The 22,093-nt window shown below is 29.3% G+C and overlaps 1 protein-coding gene across 1 annotated transcript in view; it reads left to right on the forward strand.

The window, feature by feature from the left end:
• Nucleotides 1–22,093, forward strand: part of LOC100213175 (uncharacterized) — a 45,001-nt gene that overhangs the window by 15,496 nt on the left and 7,412 nt on the right. The window contains exon 5 of the mRNA XM_065794356.1: nucleotides 12,837–12,989. Within this exon, the coding sequence (XP_065650428.1) occupies nucleotides 12,837–12,989 (153 nt within the window). The remainder of the gene's footprint in view (nucleotides 1–12,836; nucleotides 12,990–22,093) is intronic.

Consider the following 22,093-nt stretch of genomic DNA (forward strand, 5'->3'; position numbering starts at 1 on the left):
TTCCACCTTTTTTTTCCTTTGACTTTTTTATAATTCCTGTTTTTTAAGTAACAAATTTAAGTAAATTTGACCATGATTTTTTTCCTTTTAAGAAAAGTCCACTCTCCAATTCTTTGTAACAACTCTAACTAAACTATTAAGGACAACATCTAAAAAAAAAAAATTTATCATTAAACTTGCCCCAGTAAAATTGTGATGAAGGTAAAAATTACAGGTGTTATGTTTAATTTTAAATATTTTAAGTTGTTTTATTGGATTCCTTGCTTCAAAATATGTAAGTGTACACATTTTAAGCTTTCCATTGCACACAGAACAGAAACAATGACCAAAATCATTCTTTAAAATGGTGGGTTTTGTTGGTTCAAGACAAAGTTCAAATAGCTGTATCTTTGAAACCATTTGGAATTAGATGATAAAATTTTGGGAATGTTCATAACTTATTAAAATCTTTGAATGGTGTAAAAATCAATAAAATCTGATACTTAAGGTTGCATGCCCTGGATGTTTTCACATGAAATCGCCCCATACAGAGAGGGAATAAACCAAGACAAGTTCAAGGATGGAGGAGTTAAGAAACTTATTGTTCTGGCCTTTGTTGAAGATGTTGTGAAAAATCACCAAAACATTAAGCAAGTAATAGAACTATTGGGGACTGTAACTTAGAAGTATTTCTTAGCATTTGACTTGAAGGTTGCAAATATTTACTTTGGTATTGAAGAATTATGTCCAAACTCCTTTGCTGGACCTACTAGATGGTACACCTGTTGTAGAAATCCTTCCTACAATGGAGCTTCATTTATTTTCTGGAAACACAAACCGTTTGTATATTATAACAGGTGACAAAATACTGTCAAAAACAGAAACATTAATTTCCATGGATATGTGAAATAAAGCAATTGGATATATTAGGTCAAGATTGCACAGCGGTCAGTTCATGGGAGGACAGTTTTCAAAGCTATTGAATAACATACAAACAAAAGAAAATATTCTTAAATCCAAGTTTGAAGTTAAACCTGATGAATTGCTTATGTGTGAAATGAACTATATAATGTCAAGAAAACTTCTTTTCAATTTCTTCATGTAAAACAATACTCATTCTCTTTACTTTTTACTTTTAGTTTTTCAAAATTTTTTTGTTTAAAGGTATTTTTAGTTGTAGTTTTTATTTTCAAAAACAATTTTAAAGAGTCATGTGTTTTCTAAGCGTTTTTCAACCTTCTGTTTTATTACAAAAAATTGTATATAAATACAAAGTTATAATTCCTATGACAATTATAAAACAACAATAGTCATTAAAAACCATAAATGAATGCGTGACTTTCATCACGTTTATCTACGTGACTTTTACCACGTATACGTAATAATTTTAATTCACCAATTTTAATAGAACATGCACTCTTGGTGAATTAACTCATAAGTCTAATCGTTGTGGGGCTCTTATTATTCGTCCGGAGCGCGTTATCGTTTGTTCGTTGCAATCATTTCGAACTTGAACGGCATTCTCGTTATATCTTACTTTACCGTTACCAACTTCATCTTTTGGTATATCAAGACCATCGTTAAATGAGTCTTTTATTATGAGAGTCCGGAATACGGCGTCGCAAGTGTGAGATATGTCGTGGGAATACCCTATTTGCAGTTTCGACGTCAAACGACCAGGCATTTTGCTTCTGTACGATACCAGGTATCCAAGACCGATCACATTTTGTCTCTTGAGCTGGTTTTACCCAAGCAGTGACACCTTCCTTGAATATGTTGTCTGCTTCATAATTTTCGACTTTCTTACGTGTATCGACACCTGGAATAAACGACGTTGGTTTTTGCTTAAATTGCTGCGATGGACTTTTAATACAATTTGTTGAGATTGTCTCATTGTACAGTAATACTGCCAGAGCGATTGAGCAACGTGAGCAGGCGACTGTTCTTTTGATTGTTCTGCGTATGCATTCAACGATACCATTGCCTTGAGCTCGATGAGCTGCTCAATATTCTAAATCAACGTCCCATTCGTCAGCAAACCTTGTTAGCGTGTGTGAACAAAATTCATTGTCCATTAGAAGGCAAACTGGCGGTCCAAATAAGGAAAATATTTCTTCCAGCTTTCCAATAATTTCAGCCGCTGTTTTGGTTACCAGTTTGCGCCACACTGTATACCGTGATGGGCCGCAGTCAATCATTGATAAGTATAGTTCTGCACCTACATGCGTCACATCGAGAGCAACCCGATTCCAATTCTGCTTTACACTCAGCTGACCATGCTTCCATTTTATGGAATAAGGATCGATGGAGTTGCACTGGTTACAACTTGCAATTACTGCTGAAACCTTCTTACGTGATACATTCTGGTTGTTTCAAAAAACAAAGTTGCAATGTTCGATCGACACCAAAATGACCAATTGAGTTAACTTTCCATATGTCTTTCTGTTGGATTATTCCTGTTGCACACACTGTTCTGCACCATTTTTGAGGGATTCGTGAAAGTCGATCGACCAGATTTAGTTCAGATGGAATCCATTGTACAATAATCCTAATATCTTTTGCTATTTCCTTTATCGTATTCAGCCGTCGTTGTACTAGCAGTTGAGAAATTCCCACTTTACGCGATATTCTTCTTTTACTACTGCGTTTAACCATCCCACGGTGCTCTTGCTATCGCTGTATACTGTGAGTTCTTTTATATCCCATTTACTAGCTAAATTTAACCCTCGAAGTATCGAATCTAGTTCACTTATATTAATATGGTGCGTATCACTCGTTGGTCGTAGCCATGCTGCATCTTCAATAACGATTCCTCCAATTAGAAGAACTACACCCAGTCCTATGGATGATGCATCACAGTAAAGCTCAGCTTTTCCATTCACTGGTACCAGCCATTTCCCACCAACCGTGTCCTCTTTTTCGAAATGGTGAAGCAACTCATTCATTTTTTCTTTGCAATCTTCAGAAACATACTTATTCCATGGAATATTTCCAGCTAATCGTTTGATGTATCAAGCTTGTAAACGCAAACTTCCTGCCACCGGGTAATGTCCAATAAGTTTACCTAAATTGCTAAAAAGCTGTGATCGTGTGACTGCATTTGAAGATTCGAATTGTACTACATTGTCCCGCTTCCATATCAATTCCCATTTTTATTTCGTTCGACTCTCAATCCTAAAACACATCCTTTTTCTAGGTCTTCTGGAGGTTTACACTGCAACCCAAATTTCTCAAGATGCTTTGCTACATTTTCAGCTGTTTCTACACTTTCATCGACAAATATATCATCAATGTAATTATCACATGCTTTCTTCACAGTAGAATTCATATTGAGCATGTGACGAAGAATTGTAGTCATTATTGTTGGAGCCACGTTGATGCCAAAACACATTCTGGTGAAACAATACCGTTCCCCATTTATAATCACAGTTTGATATGGCCACAGTTTTTTGTCAATGTGAATTTGAAGGTAGACTTTCTTAAGATCAAGGATTTTTGCACTTTTAATTTTCCTCCAACGACGCAGTTTCTCTTGACAAACGTCGGCATTTGCTGTGTGACAATTTACAAATTCGTTGAGAGCTCGGAAGTCTCCCACTGGGCGTATCTTTCTACCTTTATTTTCTTGCACAACACACATGAGCAGTATCAATACTTTAGGTGGTCCCAATGCTTGCTCGTTATATGGCACAAGAATGCCAGAGTTGATCCATTCGTTTATTTCTTTTCGGTAACTACTTTCATGCTTTTCGCTCATCTTGTATTCACGGATCGTATTATTAATTACAGGCTCTTTATTCCAGTTCCATGATGCCGTCCACTTTTTTCCATCGAAATTTGCCGTGAAATCCTGATGTTTTATTTCGTTGTTTTTGTTTATTTCTTTCTCTTCGTTTATTTCGTTATCTTCGTTTATTTTGTTTTCTTCGTTTACTTCGTTCTTTTCGTTTACTTCGTTCTCTTCGTTTATTTCATTCTTTTCGTTTCTTTCGTTCTCTTTACTTCTTATATAATTTGCCCCACATTTTGCCGTGTTTATTTCTTTCTTATTGTTTATATCGTTCTCTTCGTTTACTTTGTTCTCTTTGTTTACTTCGTTCTCTTCGTTTACTTTGCATTTTGCCTCGCAGTCCCGTGCATAATGTCCAAATTTCCCACAATTAAAACATGTTATTTTATTTGTTCCGGCAAAACCAGTTGTTTGGGGAAGTAGCGATGTTGCTGCAACCATCAACTTATCGGAACCATCCAACTGTCGGGCTTCTTGACTCCCTCATTCCAAAGTAACAGCAACCTCAACAGCCTTTGCAAATGTAAGTTCTTCAGATTCCAGTAATAGCCGTTTGATCGTAGCTCCATCGTTAAAGCCAGTGATAAATTGGTCGCGCATCCTGTCATCTCTATCCGTAAATTTGCATCCTTCAGCAGCTCTTGCAATCCGTCGTGAAAATTCCGTCACTCTCGTTACTTGCTTTTTTAATTGTTGCAAATTCAAAGCGTAGTATTAACGATGACTTTGGTTTAAAAAGCTTCATAATATTTTCCTCGATCTCTTCGTAAGTCACTGAATCGTCTTCTGGGTATGCCGGCAAGCATAGATCTTCTAATGCAGAATAAATCTGTGGTGGCAAACATTTTAGTGTTATCATTTTTCTCTTTGCTTTGTCAATGTCCATTGCTGCAATATATGTTCGCAGTTGACGGATAAACCGTTGATGGTTGCCATCAAATACTGGTGGCATAATAGCCGAAATAGCTTGTTGCATTCTTGTATTCGTTTATATACATATATTAAAAACAACTATCTAAGCGTTTTTCAATCTTCTGTTTAATTACAAAAAATCGTATATAAATACAAAGTTATAATTCCCATGACAATTATAAAACAACAATAGTCATTAAAAACCATATGAATGCGTGACTTTCATCACGTTTATCTACCTGACTTTTACCACGTATACGTTATAATTTTAATTCACCAACTTTAATAGAACACTTAGCCGATGTTCAAATTATGTTAGTGCCTTCAAACAGTTTGGTTTAGTCAAGTAGAAAAAACAGAGAGAGAAGGTGTATCCTGAGCTGTTCAACTTGACGCCTTTCTTGTTGGAGGAAAATCTAGAAAGTTGCAATGGTGATATCATTCTAAACTAAATCACAGTCAATGTGCAGCTCAGGCAATGAAGCTACAAAGGCCCAGTGGATAAGGAATGCCCAAAATAGAGGGATTGTGATGGCAAATAACATCAAGGCAGCCTTGTTTTATTGATACCAGGGGATCATCAGTTTCAACTCCAGCTACGATGTGTTACCTACCAATCAAAGTACATTATTTTCTATATTTTTTTTTGTATATGAATATAACAATCTAAATTTTCTAAAATGTTCACATTTGAATTTGAAAATTAAAATGATTCCATTCTTTTGTGCATCCCTATTACTGTGCTCTATTGATGGCAATGTAGCTACAAGTTGTCAGCTTCATTTTTTATTTAAATTTTTTTTTTTTAATGATTATTTTAACAGGATAAACATTTCAGTTTTAAACAACTGATATCAATCCTAAATAAGTTAAAAAATAATATAAAGTTAAGAATTATATATGATAAAGTATAAAATATAAATATAATAATATTTACAAGTTTTATAAAAGTGGTTTAAATAAATCAAGGTTTTTTGCACTTTTTGCCTTTTTTTTAAAAGATTTTAAATAGTCTGTGTCTGCATAATAAAATGACTTTTTTGTACTTTCAAGTTTTATCATTGAAATAACAACCAATAGATTATTGTTGCATGTTTGTTTTGAGTGTTTTTGTATTGTAAAATAGTTTTTAAAGTTGCTACATGGTCACATATAAACATATATATTCTAACATGCAAGCTCTTTTTCTAAGAGTTTTATCTAATGATTGAACAGCGATCACTTTGTTCATTTGATTGTTCGAAATTATTGCAACAGCATTAGCTTCTAATTTGATAATTTTGTTTATTTGGTTGCTAGTTTTCTTTAAATTTAATTCCGTAATATGTCATTATTAGTAGTATCATAGAGATATAAATATTTTTGTGTGTATTCATTGTCAGCATTGTCGCACCAGGTAAATGTCAAACAAAATATTGTTATAACTTACTGGTATACAACTGACACATGCACTGGATGCATTTAAGGTACTTCTGTTGCCTTTAAAAAGCATCTTAATAGAAATATAATTTATCTTACTACAAGCACCATTACAAGTTTAGGTTAATACAGTAAAAGAAGTTTGCAATTTTATTGTTGATCAACTAATAGACAAAAAAAGGAAACAAAGATTTACCTATTTAGAATTTTGAAAACTGACAGTGGTTCTATTTGGAAAAAACCATTTTACAGTTTTCATAGTGCTAAAATTACAAGGTGGGTGAATGAGTGGGTGATTGCCTTCCACAAATTTTTATTAGATAAAAACCCTACTTTGCAGTGCAAAGATAGTTCTGTTTAAACAAAAGTTACAATAATCAGAAAATTCTGCTAAACTTGAGTTACTTGTACAGTTTACATCTGGTTTATGTAAAACTTTCCTGCCTAAACTCAGCAGATGTAGCAATTAATGCGATAGTGGTGTAGTGGTAGAGCACTTGACTCATAAGCGAGAAGTTCTGAGTTCTATCCCCACCTGGTCCCTGACCTCGCTTATGAGTCAAGGTCAAACCTTCAACATTCTAATGGGGAAAAACTTGAAGTTGGTGATTTTAAATGTATCTCTCAAGCATCAAAAAAATTAAAAGCTTATTTATTCAAAGTCTTCCTTATGCAAATGGCACAGTAGAGAGAGGAATTACAATAATTACAAAGGTTCTCACACAAGATGACGAAGAGCGTAAAAAATGTGAAAAGCATACAATTTTATTTTTAAAAATTCAATAAGTTTTAAAAATTAAAAATTGGGTTATCTTCTCTACATTTTTGAATTTAAAACTTTAAAAAATGATCATGTACTAAATTTTAGCCATATTTTTCTACTGGAACTTGAAATTTTCATTAAAAAATACAAAATCCATAATGGCAGACTTGAGCAAAAATTAGGCATTTAAGGTTTTCATAACTTTGGAACCATTAGTTTAGGAGTCTAAATTCCATGTTTTATTTATATGTACCACTGATTAAAATTTGAAGAAAATATGAGTTAATTAAAAAATAATTTTTTATTCTACTTTTACATGGAAATAATGAAATAACTAAAACAATAAATTTTAGTTACTTCATATTATCAAGTAGGGTTCTTAATGTAAGGGTTTGGGTCTTAGATCATTTTATAAATAAAAGTTTGTTTTGGTTAATCTAGATATATATCTTCCTGGTATAATATTATATTAAAAGATATAATAGTATTATATTAATATATATTGTATTAATAAATAATATTTTATTAACTAATAGCCTTCTGCCGTTAATATTGCAAGCAGAATACTTGAGTTAAGGCTTAGAATTTAATAGTTTTTTTATTAAAACTATCCATGACACATAGTATGAAGCAATAATTAGGCATTCAACATACATTGGATAATTTAAAAAAATAAGGCATTCAATGTATCTTGGTTATGCAAACAGATAAAATCATTTTTTGAGAAAAAAAATTTTTTTTATCAAAAAAATGTAATTTTTTATTTGAAACATAATTATGTGCAGGTAAAAATCAATCAATTGATTGAAGATGCATATAATTATGTTTTTTATGCAACTATTATGCAACTTGTTAAAGGAATGCTAAAAATCTTTATAAGTATGAAATTCTGCTGATGATGTCACACTAGAATTGGCTGGGTTGATAACACACATTGACTGAGGGTTAGGGTTTAGGCAGTTTATGTAAGTATGAAGTAAATCTATTGATTAAAAAATATTTTGTTAATTTTTATTTTATTGAAAAAAAATGTCTGGATTTATTTATGTTTAAAAAAAATAAAGTGCCCATAATAACTTGTAGATTTAAACACACAATAGTAAATATAATACTGCTTAGAATTATAAATAGTAATTATGAGTCCATAGTTTTCTATGTTTAGTCAGATTTTCAACATGTTTTTCCAAAAAATCAGGATTTCTGAAAACTGAAGTTTCCTAATACTGTTTTTAATCTTTATTTTTAAACGGATTTTATTACAGGTGCAGAAGAGTTTCCTTTAGAGTGTCTCAGAAAAATCAAGTACTAGCCTCAATATGTATAGCGCAAATTAAAAAATATATTTTTTTTGAAGCATTATAAACATAAAAGTAATTGTTTTATGTAAATAATATTTTTGCTGTGTTCTAGTGAAATCACCATTTTACCATGTGATTAGATCTGGCGATTTAACCACATTTAGCTATATGATTAAATCACTAAATAATATTAGATTAATGTTATTAATATCCATTAGGTGAATAAGTTCTCAGTAAAATACAATGTAGGTTTTTTTTTTTTTTTTGCTTAACATAAAACACATTTGCCGGTGAATATTGTGCAAAAGTGTTGTGCAAAAAATCAAAACCTCTATCACTTTTCTAAGCACACCATTGTGTATAATTCCATCAAGTTGTATAATTCTACTGATTCAGTGTATGAGACTAAATGCTAAGTTGATTCAATCTAATTTATTGCAATAATCTTTTTGAAGAAATAACACCAACATCTCTCTTTAATGAAATATTTTTCTTAAAAGTTTTTGTTCATCTGCAGGCCAATTTGTTTTATAAAAAATGGGTGTAATGTTTCTAGAAAGAGCTGATCAGAAACTGTATTAGTATTGTGCTAGTATTCCGGTATCAAATCAAAGCGTTGAACAAATTTATAGCATCATAGTGAACTGATAAACATAACCCATTGCTTGTACAATCAGTTTGAAATAAACTTCATTTATCAATCTCTATATATATATATATATATATATATATATATATATATATATATATATATATATATATACACACTCTGCAAAATTCAGGTCAGTATTCAGCAATGCCAACGCAAAAGCCGACCTATCTTTGCTTTAGGACGGCATACAACTGCCGACCTGAATATCCTAAAGTGTTGGCATGCAAATTGAAATACATATAAAAAATATATAATATTTGTTAAATATCAGTTTATAATTTATTTATTGTAATTACTTGCTTTTCAATTTTGACATGTTTTATTAAAACAAAAATTCATTCATTTTTTTCAATTCATTTTTTCTTTTTTCTCAAATTTATTCAAGCATAGCAAAGTTCATTTAAAAGTTTAAAGTTTTAAATGCCTGTTGTTCTCACACATTTTTAATTGCAATTTAAGCGCAATTATTACTTTATTAAGTTCTAAAATCTCATTTTAATTTATTTTATTAGTTAAAACCTTTCATTTACATGTTTACGGTTTTTTAAATATTATTTAAGATCAGAGAGTATATTAGGAAAGTTTAGTCTTGGTATAGTTATGTTAAACACATGTGGAGAAGAAACATTATTTACAAAACTTTTTTTTTAATTTGATAGAGGTTAAGACTTCCATTAAATCCATTCAAAATACAAAACGCAACAGTAATATAGTAAGCAAACTCAAAACAAGTTATAATGCCTAACAGAACTGTCATTGAAAAATTGGGATTTAAATCCTGCGAATTTCATACCAATGATTCAGGTGAAGTAACTTTAACTTGGTGTAAAACTTGTCGAGAGTATTCTGAGCTTTTAAAAAATTGTCATTAAAAAATAAAGGCTGTGCTAAATTAGCAACAGAAACATTTGTACGGGGAACATCAGTTATAAAAAATAATAACTTCTCAGACCATATTTTACGTTCTCATACGCATGTGGCAGCTGTCTTAAGATTGAGTGGAACAGAGAAAAAAACTCCTGATACTATCAATTCCAAGATAAAAAGTGCTGCTGAATCAAGTCCAAACAACACTGGGACCTTATGTAAGACGGTTTAACGCTGAACAGCATCAGCAATTAACCAAAAAAAGATGCAACTGGCACGCAATACGGTCGTTAATGCAAACTCGCTGAATTTGTATGCATCTTTAGCTACAAAGTTCCAAACTCTATTAGAAGCAAAAAACTGTGATTTTATGTGCCTGGAACGGGAAATGGAAATTGTAATAGAGCATACTAAGAGATTTATGCTTGGAAAATTGGTAGAAAAAGTGTGGCCAAATCTTTTTAAAATGTAACACCAGTTAGGTATCACAAATATCCTACATGTAGTGGAATTATCTATTGCAATGCCAACTTCCAATGCAGAAACGGAAAGGGTATTTTCCTTTTTGAGATGAATGCTTTCTAATGATTGCCAAAAAATTTCTAACAAAGGGTTAGAAAACATTCTCTGTTTAAAATGCGCAAGAAGTTTTAACGAAATGTTTTATGATCATGCTATAGAATTATTTTTGAACTAATACCCAAATGGCAAAGTAAGAAATAATCCGAGGCGGATACAGAGCCATGTTAATGTTGAGAAATCAAAAATACGCAAAACAAAACAACTCCAGTAATGACTGCTTTGCAAACCCTTTTTTCTTCTGACATATAAGAAAAAACAACAATTTTAAGTATTTTTAACTTTTGTTTTCCCTCCATCAATTTACATATAGTTACAAGTTCATACTATACTACAATTAAATATTGAAAAACACCACTCCTACTACTGTAACTCCTACTACTGTAGGAGAATTAAATGCTTATTCCCCGTAGAAACAACCGGATGTAAACTGTCTACTCATTTAAAAATTTGCCGTTTTAAACAAAATCTTTGCCTACAGCACATTAATTAAATTTGTATTTCTAAACGACGTTCTTTCTATAAGCAATCTAAAAAACTAATTAAAATGTAATAAATAAACTATGACCATTTTTTTTGGTTAAAAAAACAACTTCAAAACTAAAAAATCACTAATTCATAAATTTGCTATATACTTAATTTACTACACAAAATTTAATTGCTATTGTCTGAAGCTATGCTATTTTAAAGCAATCCTTTTATAATCAATTAATCATTACTCCTATCGTAACAGAAAGCAAAAAATATATATTTATTTCTCATTTTGTACTGAAAGTACAATTACTTAACAAATAATTAAAGAATTATTCCATAAGTAGTGTTTTAAAAAGAAAGAGTTGGTTCAAACAAAGTAAGAGCCTGGGGCCTGGGCATATATATATATATATATATATATATATATATATATATATATATATATATATATATATATATATATATATATATATATTTAAAATTTAATAGAAATGTTATATTTTGTTTATATGCATATTAGGGTTATAACCTTTTGTTACCCCTAGTGGGCCATATGAAAAAGAGATGAACTTTGGTTTGAAAGTAACTAAAAATTCACTGATTTTATTACTAGTCAAAAAGAGGTCACTCAGCATGACCCTTGATTACAAGTTGGGTCCCATATATCTTCTCCAAAATTTTTTTTCTTTCAACCTGGCTCTCAAAATACTAGAGTTTTATAGAAATTTCCATTTCCTTTTTTAACTGAAAAGCATTAAGTGCATTAAAAAAAAAAAAAAGCAGAGAAAAGGGTTTATCTTGTATAATACTAAATAATAGTTGTCAATGGCAACAGTTTTTATTTTATATATCTAGATTTCTAATATACAGCAAGCGGTGTTCAGTAAAAATCTGCAAAAAGTTTAAAGTTAAAAAAATAAAAAATAGTTTTCTCTTTAGATGCTATTTCTTTACAAAATTAATATTCTTTTTTTATCGAGGGATTTCCACAGCCCTGATTAATTACTAGTTAATAAAGGCAAGTGCCAATTGCCATAAAATGATAAAGATACCATTTTAAAATGATGATTAAGGAGCAATAATTTACAGAAGATGTGGTTGCCTGTATTAGAATCTACAAGAAAAATTGCGCATTATTGATGACCAGTCTCATTTCACTTTAGCTAGCAGCACAATCAATTGCAATTCATTTTACTCAAGCAACGTTGAACATACTCCTGTCATGGTAAAATATATGCAAAATTATACTAATTATTAATAATACTTGCCTGGTTTTGCATTTGTGATAAAGGATTGTAAACTATACTTTGTCCTCTATTGTCTTACAATTAATCAAAGTCTTTACTGAGAGCATTGCATCAAGAAAAATAACTCTTATTAAAGAGTCATAAGACTTAAACCTGACCTGGCTTCATTAAATTATGTCATAGATTTCCATAAATAACGTGGTCAAAGGTAATAATTCACTAAACATCTCAGAATGTCACCCAATTGAGGATTTCAAAGCATTTTTAAAAGAAAGAGGTATGCAATAAAATTTTAAGCAAAAGATCTGAAACAATTTACCTCAACAAAGTTAACAATAAGTTTGTAAAGGTTCATGCCAACTTGTCATCGAATCAGAAATATCAAAACTAATTGATTGACCGAAAAGTTTAAATATTGAAACTAATAAGGAATACTTTATCAGTATTTATTCCTTATTATTTTATAATTTCTGTTTAGTTTGTAATTTATTTACTTTTCAATGATTTGTTTTAAACATTCATTAGTTTAAAACAATTCTAACAATCATGTACACAAGTCTATAAAATTTCAAAGCATTAACTCTTAGAAGAATCTAGTGAACTGAAAGTTCTTACTTCATTCTCAACTTAATTAATTGGTAATATTAATATTTTTTATTATTTAGGTTTTTACTTTATATTAGCCCTTGTACTATTTGTAAAGTGTTTGAAGCGTTGCAACTTGATTCAGAATATATTTGACTTGATTTAAATTTAGATTAATATGATTCTTTAATTTTAAAATAATTTTTTAAAGCTTAGCTAATTTTTTAGCACTGAGTTTCGGTAAAGCTGATCATAACTTAAATTTGTTTAGAATGGACATCATCTTTATCAGGCTAGGTGGGTTGCCCACACATGGATACCAGAGGAATATTTGCTTTCATTTCCACTTTTGTTGAAGCAATACTGGGACGAAAGACGCCAAAAACATATTCAAAAGCATGGAGAAGAATCTCATAGTTTATTGGTATGATAGTTTTTTATAACATAGTTCAAAAAAAAAAAAAAAAAAAAAGTTTTCTTACTTACTGTATCATTTTGAGCATAGTTGTTTGCTATTTGGCGATTTAGTTCATCCAGCTCCAAGTTTTTTAATAATAATAGTTTCAAATTAAGTGACGACCTCATTTTATTTAACATAAAGATTATACTTATAGTTGAAATAAATAAAAAATAAATAAGGGTTGCAATACTGGTTTAGCAAGTTACAGGTAAATTGAAAGAAATGCATAATTTTATTACCGGTTTTTTAGTTATTGATAAAAATTATTCTAAGTTTTTTATAACATATTTCAAAAAAAAAAAAAAAAAAAAGTTTTCTTACTTACTGTATCATTTTGAGCATAGTTGTTTGCTATTTGGCGATTTAGTTCATCCAGCTCCAAGTTTTTTAATAATAATAGTTTCAAATTAAGTGACGACCTCATTTTATTTAACATAAAGATTATACTTATAGTTGAAATAAATAAAAAATAAATAAGGGTTGCAATACTGGTTTAGCAAGTTACAGGTAAATTGAAAGAAATGCATAATTTTATTACCGGTTTTTTAGTTATTGATAAAAATTATTCTAAAAAATCAAAGAATCTACAATTATCCATCTAATAAGAAACAACATTTATGGATAAAAATTTTAACATGGAATTATTTTATACAAATAGAAAATAGAAGTACAGGTCATTGCAAGAAATGTTTAAAAAACAGTTCAAATTTCTGGCGGCAGTATGAACAAATGATATGCACGTACACCTTTGTTTAATTACTTAATAAATCAGTTGATGATTTGTTTGGTGCAGTTGTTGCAGAATTAACAGCAAAAGATGGTTTAAGTTACATTTTATGATTTAAAAATACTGTTAAGAATACCTGTTAAGTGCTAAAGGTTATATACTGAAATTTCAAAGTCTCCAAAGTCTCCATCTCTAAGTGATCACTTTGGGCTATTTTTTTTGTCAATAAGTAAGAAAAACTATATCACTGATTAAGTAAGAAAAACTATATAGATCTTGATCTGAACTATATAGTTTTTGATAATCAGTGATAAAATCAAAGAGTTGAAGAAATAATTTAGGCCCTATTTAAAAATAGTTACTATCAAAAACCTTAAAAATAATATATTATTTAGTAATTTTTAGTTAATAAAATAAAAGAACCTCATAATAGTAAATACTTTTGTACAATTTATTAGTTGAACTTTATTTTGCTCGGACAATTTTAATCCTTTTATAAGTTTTTGAATGAAAAATTGTTTAAAAACAATTTTAAATTGATTTCTGTTAATTTTACTTTATTTTTTAAAAAGAAATGAGCTGTTCCAATCAAAGAATCAAAGTATTCCATTTTAGAAATACCATTGCCTTGATTGGAAAAAAATAATGGCTTGACAGAACTGAATTTATTTCCAATAACAATGCAATCAATTAAGACAAACTATGAGTAAAAGTATAGAAGGGTTGTCTGTTTGTATTAATTAACTAGTAAATGTTTTTACAGTTAAACCATCTGTTTCAATTTTGCAACTCTGCCCTACTAAAGTTCGCATAAATATGTAAGGATGTATGCTGACATATAAATAAATTGACACACATTGTGTGTATATATATGTGTGTGTGTGTTTGTGTGTGTGTGTGTGTGTGCGTATATATATATATGTATATATATATATATATATATGTATATATATATATATTTATATATATGTGTGTGTGTATATATATATTTATACAGGGGTTGATACAGGATTTTTATTGACTGTAGCAAAAATGCCATAAATACTTTTTTTGTCTAAAAAAAATAAAGGTCCTCGCTTTTCACATTTGCCGGCAGTACTAAAAGTCCAAGTTATGGACTTTTAGTACTGCCGATTTTTACTACTATATGGTCTATATATGCTGATTTGCTGGTCTAAAAGAGCTAAATTTGCAGACATAATGAACTTAAATTCATTGATAGGGAGGGGGGGGGGAGGTATCACACATCATTCGCGCCAGCCTTAGATGCACAGTGGCTTATAGTGGTACATGAGGTCCCCTACCACTGTTTTCTTCCCCCGTCCATTTAGAGTGGAAGAACATTACTTGATTTAGGCGGCATTAAAACCATCTAGTTAAACTGAATACTTTTTAACAAAATGATAGTTTACTTGTCTTTAATGACTTTTAATCATGACTAAAACTCTGACCGAACCCTTATCCTCAGTCGATGTATTTACATTTAGTTCTTGGTATTTCTATTGCCAGTCAATGTATTTATGCCAAACAATACACAAAACATCATATAAATTTATCTTTGTATTTAAATCAACAAAATATTTGTGGTTGTTAAAATGTTTTGGTTTGCAAAAAAATTGGAGGTTGATATTTGAAAATGAAAACGAAAAATTTAATCTAAATTTTTTTACTTTACTTTGCTTGATTTTGGTGTGGAAAGTTATTAGTGGTTTCTGATAAATTAATATAGAAAAGTATTTGTGATGATAACACTCAATTTTAATTAAGTAATGCATTAAAGCATAAAAGTATTAAATATGGAAGTCAAACAAACTTTATCTTTAATCAAGTTGAAGAAAAGCCATTGAACAGTTTTGCCAAAAGGACTTTTTAATCCACCAATTTCAAATGATTTTGGATATCGAACTAAGTTTGAAAAATAAACCATACTGGTCAAAATTTCATATCTGTTAAGCAAATTATAATTTCAAAATAGTTAATGTAAACAAGAGACTTCTTTGGTTTCAAAGAACACTTAAAAAATGTCAAAAGATACTTTTCTCAAATTTCTAAATTCTGTTTCAAGTAATTCTGCAACAAATTTGCCTAACATTACATATTTGTAACAAAAGCATTTTTCTTAATAGCGTTTTGATCAGCTCGACTATTTCTTCACATGTATAATTTGTGAAATGCCTTGTGACATGTGCTAATATTTTATGCCTATTTATAAAATCCAAAACTTTCTTTGTTTATCATTTAGATCTCTGAGGAAGCTTTTTGATCATTGTTGAACCTCAAAAATATGCCCACACTTTTCAGATTAAAAGTTTTCCATTATGTGACAGCAAGTTTAATATAATCACCAGTCTTGTTAACGTTTAAGATAGTAGAAGTTTCAGGGTGATTAAGAAGAACGTTGTAAGTATTATCAGAAAAAATTTTTTTGTTTTCTGAGTCCATTATCTTGTATGTTTTTGATAACTTGTACAAAAATCAAACAACAAAAGAGTTCCATCTGTAATTAACTAAGGTTTTTCATAAAATGTTAGGGTTAAATTTTTATCACATATAAAAGCCTTTGCTTTGCTATTTTAAAATTTGCTATTTGACTCTTTTAAACTTATTTGACTCTCTTACTGATTCTAGAGTTAAATGAGTTTGATCACATAAAAATTAGAAAATTAATTGTTAACAAGTTTTCACAACATTTTCAAAAGAAATTTAGGACCATTAAACATAAAACTTGTATTACAAGTTATCATAACATCTAAAACACTTTTCGAAAGAGAATTCATATCATTGATTTTCCAAAAGCAGCAACTTTCTGATACAATAGCATTTTTGTAACACCTTGTCGGAGAGACTAATAGTTCCTAGTAGAAATGTTAAAAGTAAAAAAAAAAGTAGTAGAAATTTCCTTGCAATTTTAGAATACACTAAAAATTTATCTGAGAGGTAAATTGTGCAAAATGTTATTTTAGTTTAACCTTTTTGAAGTTTTGATGCCAATCAGATAATATACTTAAGTGTTGCTAGATGGAAAGTGGTATTTTACAGAATTTCTGTCCTTGCTACACAATTTTTTTTTTACTACAAGTTCTCACTTGATGGCTTTTAGTCATTATGAAAGACCTCCTTGTTAATAAAAAGATTGCAGCTAAATAGCCTAAATTTATAGTTAACTATTGGGGGTATGTATAGTGTCGTTTCAAAACACAACAAATTGACTTTTGCTACATTTGCTACAGTCGATTTGCCATTTTGTTTAACTATGTTTAAAAATGTTTGACATTCTTTCAAAAACTTATGGGCTTGTGATACAAAACCCATTAACAACATGGGTTTTTCAGTAAAGCATTTCATTTTTCTGAATGAAATATTTCCGTAACATAGTCAACTTGGCTCAGCTACGATTTTTAATAAGTTTTAGAAGTGCTGCATTTTGACTACTTGTAACCTCCATATCTTATTTAAATTAATTTTCTTATTTACCTGAAAAAAAAAATGCATGTAAAAAATAAAAAGAAAAAAAACTGAGCTGGCTGTTGCAATTGCTACGCTTGCTACAGCCTGGATCCACTCCTGATATATATATATATATATATATATATATATATATATATATATATATATATATATATATATATATATATATATATATATATATATATATATATATATATATATATATATATATATATATATATATATATATATTAAGGTGGGTCATACTTTTAATTTTTCTGATTTTTTCTTCGTTACTACTGGGAAAAGTTGCTATACCATGTATTATGACTGCCTGAAAAATATTAGCCTTTTTGAATTTAATTTAAAGGGGGTAACTTTTGCTTATATTATATGAGTATGAGATCCACTGCTATTTGCCTACATATCACCTGAAAATAAGTAAAAACACCAATGTAAAAAATAAAAGCTACATTTGTATAAAAAGAATGTGAAAATGCAAAATCCTCATATAAAGTCCTTTTTACTTTCAAATTTTGGGTATTTAAGTTTTGAGTTGGAAGCAGAACAAGTATTCCATGACGTTTTTCAAAGGTTGTGATAATCTTGGATACTCTAGATACTTCTTTAACCAGACCTTCAACATTTTAAACATGGCATGGAACGCCATTTTTAAAATGTTGAAGGAATTTGAAACTTTAAGAGTGCCATTTGCAACATTGGTAAGGAGGTTTCATTGTTCACTTCAGATAAAATTGGAGGAGGAGAGATTTGACCAGTGGATCATTTCTAAATATGAAAGCATGGAAATTGAGAGAAATCTTTTGTAGAGAAAAAATATGTACCCCATCAGTATTCTCTTTTCTTCTAAACGCAATGATTTTCTTTGCTGCATCGACCGCTTTCTTTTTGTTTTCATCTTTGATGGCTGACAACGAAACACTTTCAGGATGAGCGTAATAACAATTTCTTTGCAATACTTTCTGGGCAATTGGTATTGTATCATGATTAAGACTACGAATACATTTCCTAATCACGAAAAAATTCCGTGCTCCTTCAATGCATTTCCATTTTTTCTTGATTAAAAACTGACAGAAACATTAAACTTTGATGATGTAATCAATAGTTTTTATCAGACTTGTTGTCGGTTTTACAGTCAACATGTATAACCAAAGCAGGCAATTGGCAAATGTGAGCCACCTGGCATGATTGAGATTCCCGGGAGGAGTATTTGTGAAATACTTCTTCATTTCTACATCCAAATTTTAGAATTCTTGGATAACAGCATTTCATATTTTAAGTATTTCTGATCTTTACTGAAATCATGAATCACATTATCTACATTTCAATGAGTACTTTATTTACACTGGCAAAGTCAATTATTGGTAGAAAATGAACATCAAAAGGTAGGTGCTCATCGAGAATATCTTTGAATACAGTAGGACTAGGTGTACTGCCATCAAGTGCAGTGAAAATTATTCTGAGAGGAAGCCTATTCAAATAAAGCAAACAAACACCCAATTGAAGAGGTTTGCTAATACGAGTTTCATGTAAACGAATGATACCATTTTTCCAGCCCATGTTTACATTGGTTCCATTACAAACAACACTTTGTAAAGTGTAAAGTCACAAGAGAATTTCTATCATTTAAATCTGAAATGATTTCTTTCACAACATCAACTGCTTTACCTTGGACAAATCTGACCAAAGTAGATGCTGTTGGGATATGAGCAGATAACTTAATGACCTTCTTTGATGGAAATGGCCCTGCTTACCCCTGTTCCACTAACCTTAGGATTTTGTCTATACGGCCATCAAAACCAATTCCAATGATTTCTGTAGCTAGTTCTGGATGTTCTTTGACATCTTTTTGATGCCACAGGTTCTTTGTCTTCTTAATTTTGCTATAATCTAATATGTATTGTGGTGAATCGATTGATATATCTTTCAAGCAAGTGTTAACAATTTTGTATGCATTTCGGTTGCTAACTCCTGCTTGTTCCATAATTTGACAAAGTTATTTGTACTGAAATACATTGCAATTTTTGGGATTATGTCAACTATGTGAGCTGTCTTTTGAATCAGTAGCTTTGTCATATTCCTCATTATCACAACAACAACTGCTTACTTATCGCTCTCACAAGAAAGAGTTATTGTCATTGACAAAGCTTAGAATGTTTCTTTTTCCCAAACTGAATTTCCCATTTTTTACGAAATTTCTGCTTTTGGAGTCATTCTGTTTTTTTTTTGGTCAATCTGGCCAATGTGTATTTTACAATTACTCTTTTGATCGAGCCAAAACTCCCAATCCTTAAAAGGAACTTTGGTGGAACAATGGCAGTTTGACCGGTCCCTGATACCATGATTAACACATTTGCAAGGACAAATTTCAAATACTTTATTGAACGAACCAAGTTGGCACTGAAACGTAGATAAATTTTATCTTTTCATCAACATATTTCCTCAATCGTTTGTATCAGTAACCAATTTATCTAAGCTTTTCAGAGTACCGTTATATAAAACTGTTGGCAATTCCACCCTTGATCATAAGTTTACCAAATCATCAGCTACTATCTTATTTACGTCTCTGATTGATGGTTCTTCAGAGTCTAAGGATTTTGGGAAAATCTTTGCATGTGTGATGTATAGATAATGCTTAATGACTTCTGCTTTTGTCGGCAATTGACTTTCTGGAAATTTAAAAGGTTGGCTAAATACTCAGTGTTTTGTGTCACTTCTGGTTTTAATAAACTTTTTCTTCAAGTTAATTATACATCTAAAATGAATAAGAATAAAAAATCATTCGTAATCCATATTTACAAAAAATGAATTAAAAAAGTTATGCTCTCTTGTGAACGTAAATATCAAGTGCCAACAAATCAATACACAAACTTTCAAACAATTCTATAATGCATTAAACTTTAACATTAACAATCAAAACATATTTAGAGTATGCATATTTCAATATTAATATTGCAATTTGGATTCAGAACACTCGTAATACCGTGAGTGTTGCATTATCGCCAATATATATTGAAAAACAACTATTTGATAGTTATTGATTCTAACACGTTCATTACATTAAATCTTATACATATATACAAATTAAAACTCCCATGACAATTCTTTACCAACATAGTCATTAAAATAACCCTTAAAAGTAATCTTAAAAAATTGTGTGAATTTTAGCACGCTTCTTTACGTGACATTTAACTCGTACGATTATAATTCACCAACCTTAAACAATAGAACAGTGAGTGATAAAGTAAAAATGAAATTAGAAATAGGGTCGATTTCAAATATGGGTAAAAATAACTGAAATTTAAATAATATTTGAAATATTTCATTTGAAGTATTGGTGAATTCGAACTATGTAGAAAAGCGTTGTTTAAAAAGTTTAAACAAAAGTTGTCCCCCTAAGATGTTGAAGGAAGTTCGAATTTTCATTTTTTTATTTTCTTTTTTTTTATTATAGCAACTTTTTATAGTAGTGACAATAAATTAAAAAAATATGACCCAGCTTAATATATATATTAGGGTGATTCAAAAAACAACTTTTTTTAAAATAGTCTGCTGCACTTAACGTGTTCTATATAATACAAAAACACTAGGTTTAAATTTTTTTTGAATAAAAAATATTTTTAGAGGTGCCTCAAGATCCTTAAAAATGTTACAGGTCCCTAATATTAGTATGTATAATATTAGGGGCCTGTAACATTTAATTAAAATGACCCTAATATTAGTAATGAAAAAATGTCAACGTGGTACTCAAAAGAAGCGAAATTATATAAAAAGTTCAAAAATAATAATCAATTTACATAAAAATATTTCTTTCAGATTTAATCGCCTAAAAACTATTGTTTTTAAGATGAAAATAAAAAAAGTCAATATTTTTAAGTTTTTGTAAAATAATTTTTTTAAACATGTTTTTTATGTAAATTGATTATTATTTTTAAAGTTTTTATATAATTTCACTTCTTTTGAGTACCAGGTTGGCATACTTTAGAAAAACTTTTTTTTTCAAAATATTAGGGACTTTTAATTTTTCCAATTTTTTAGGGTCTTGAGGCACCCCTAAAAGTATTTTTTATTCAAAAAAATTTTAAACCTAGTGTTTTTGTATTTTATAGAACACATTTAGTTAAGTGCAGCAGATTATTTTAAAAAAAGTTATTTTTTGAACCACCCTAATATATAATATATATATATATATATATATATATATATATATATATATATATATATATATATATATATATATATATATATATATATATATATATATACATATATATATATATATATATATATATATACATACATATATATACATACATATATATATATATATATATATATATATATATATATATATATATATATATATATATATATATATATATATATATATATATATATATATATATATATATATATATATATGATGATACCCCCCTAAATGTGTTCTTTGTAATAAATTAGTATTAAATTAAAAAAAATTTTAAATAAAATTTTTTTTTCGGGGTTGCTCAAGACCCTTAAACATCAGACAGGTCCCCAATGTTTTGAAAAAATTAGTTCTTTAAAAGCATATCATGTTGGGTCTCAAAAGAAGTGAAATTTAATAAAAATTTCAAAAATAATAAAAAAAATTTATGGAAACACAAATTTAAAATATTTATTTAAAAAAACTATGAAAATATGTACTTTTTTATTTTTTGTTAAAAAGTTATAGTTTTTGAGCCATAAAATTTAAACCAGTAATCTTTATAGAAAATGATTATTATTTTTGAAATTTTTATAAAATTGCACTTCTTTTATAACCCAACAATATATGCTTTTAAATAGCTCAGTTTTTCAAAATATTAGGGACCCGTCTGATGTTTAAGGGTTT

This window comes from Hydra vulgaris, chromosome 03 (assembly GCF_038396675.1).
Source record: "Hydra vulgaris chromosome 03, alternate assembly HydraT2T_AEP".
NCBI classification, from domain to species: domain Eukaryota; kingdom Metazoa; phylum Cnidaria; class Hydrozoa; order Anthoathecata; family Hydridae; genus Hydra; species Hydra vulgaris.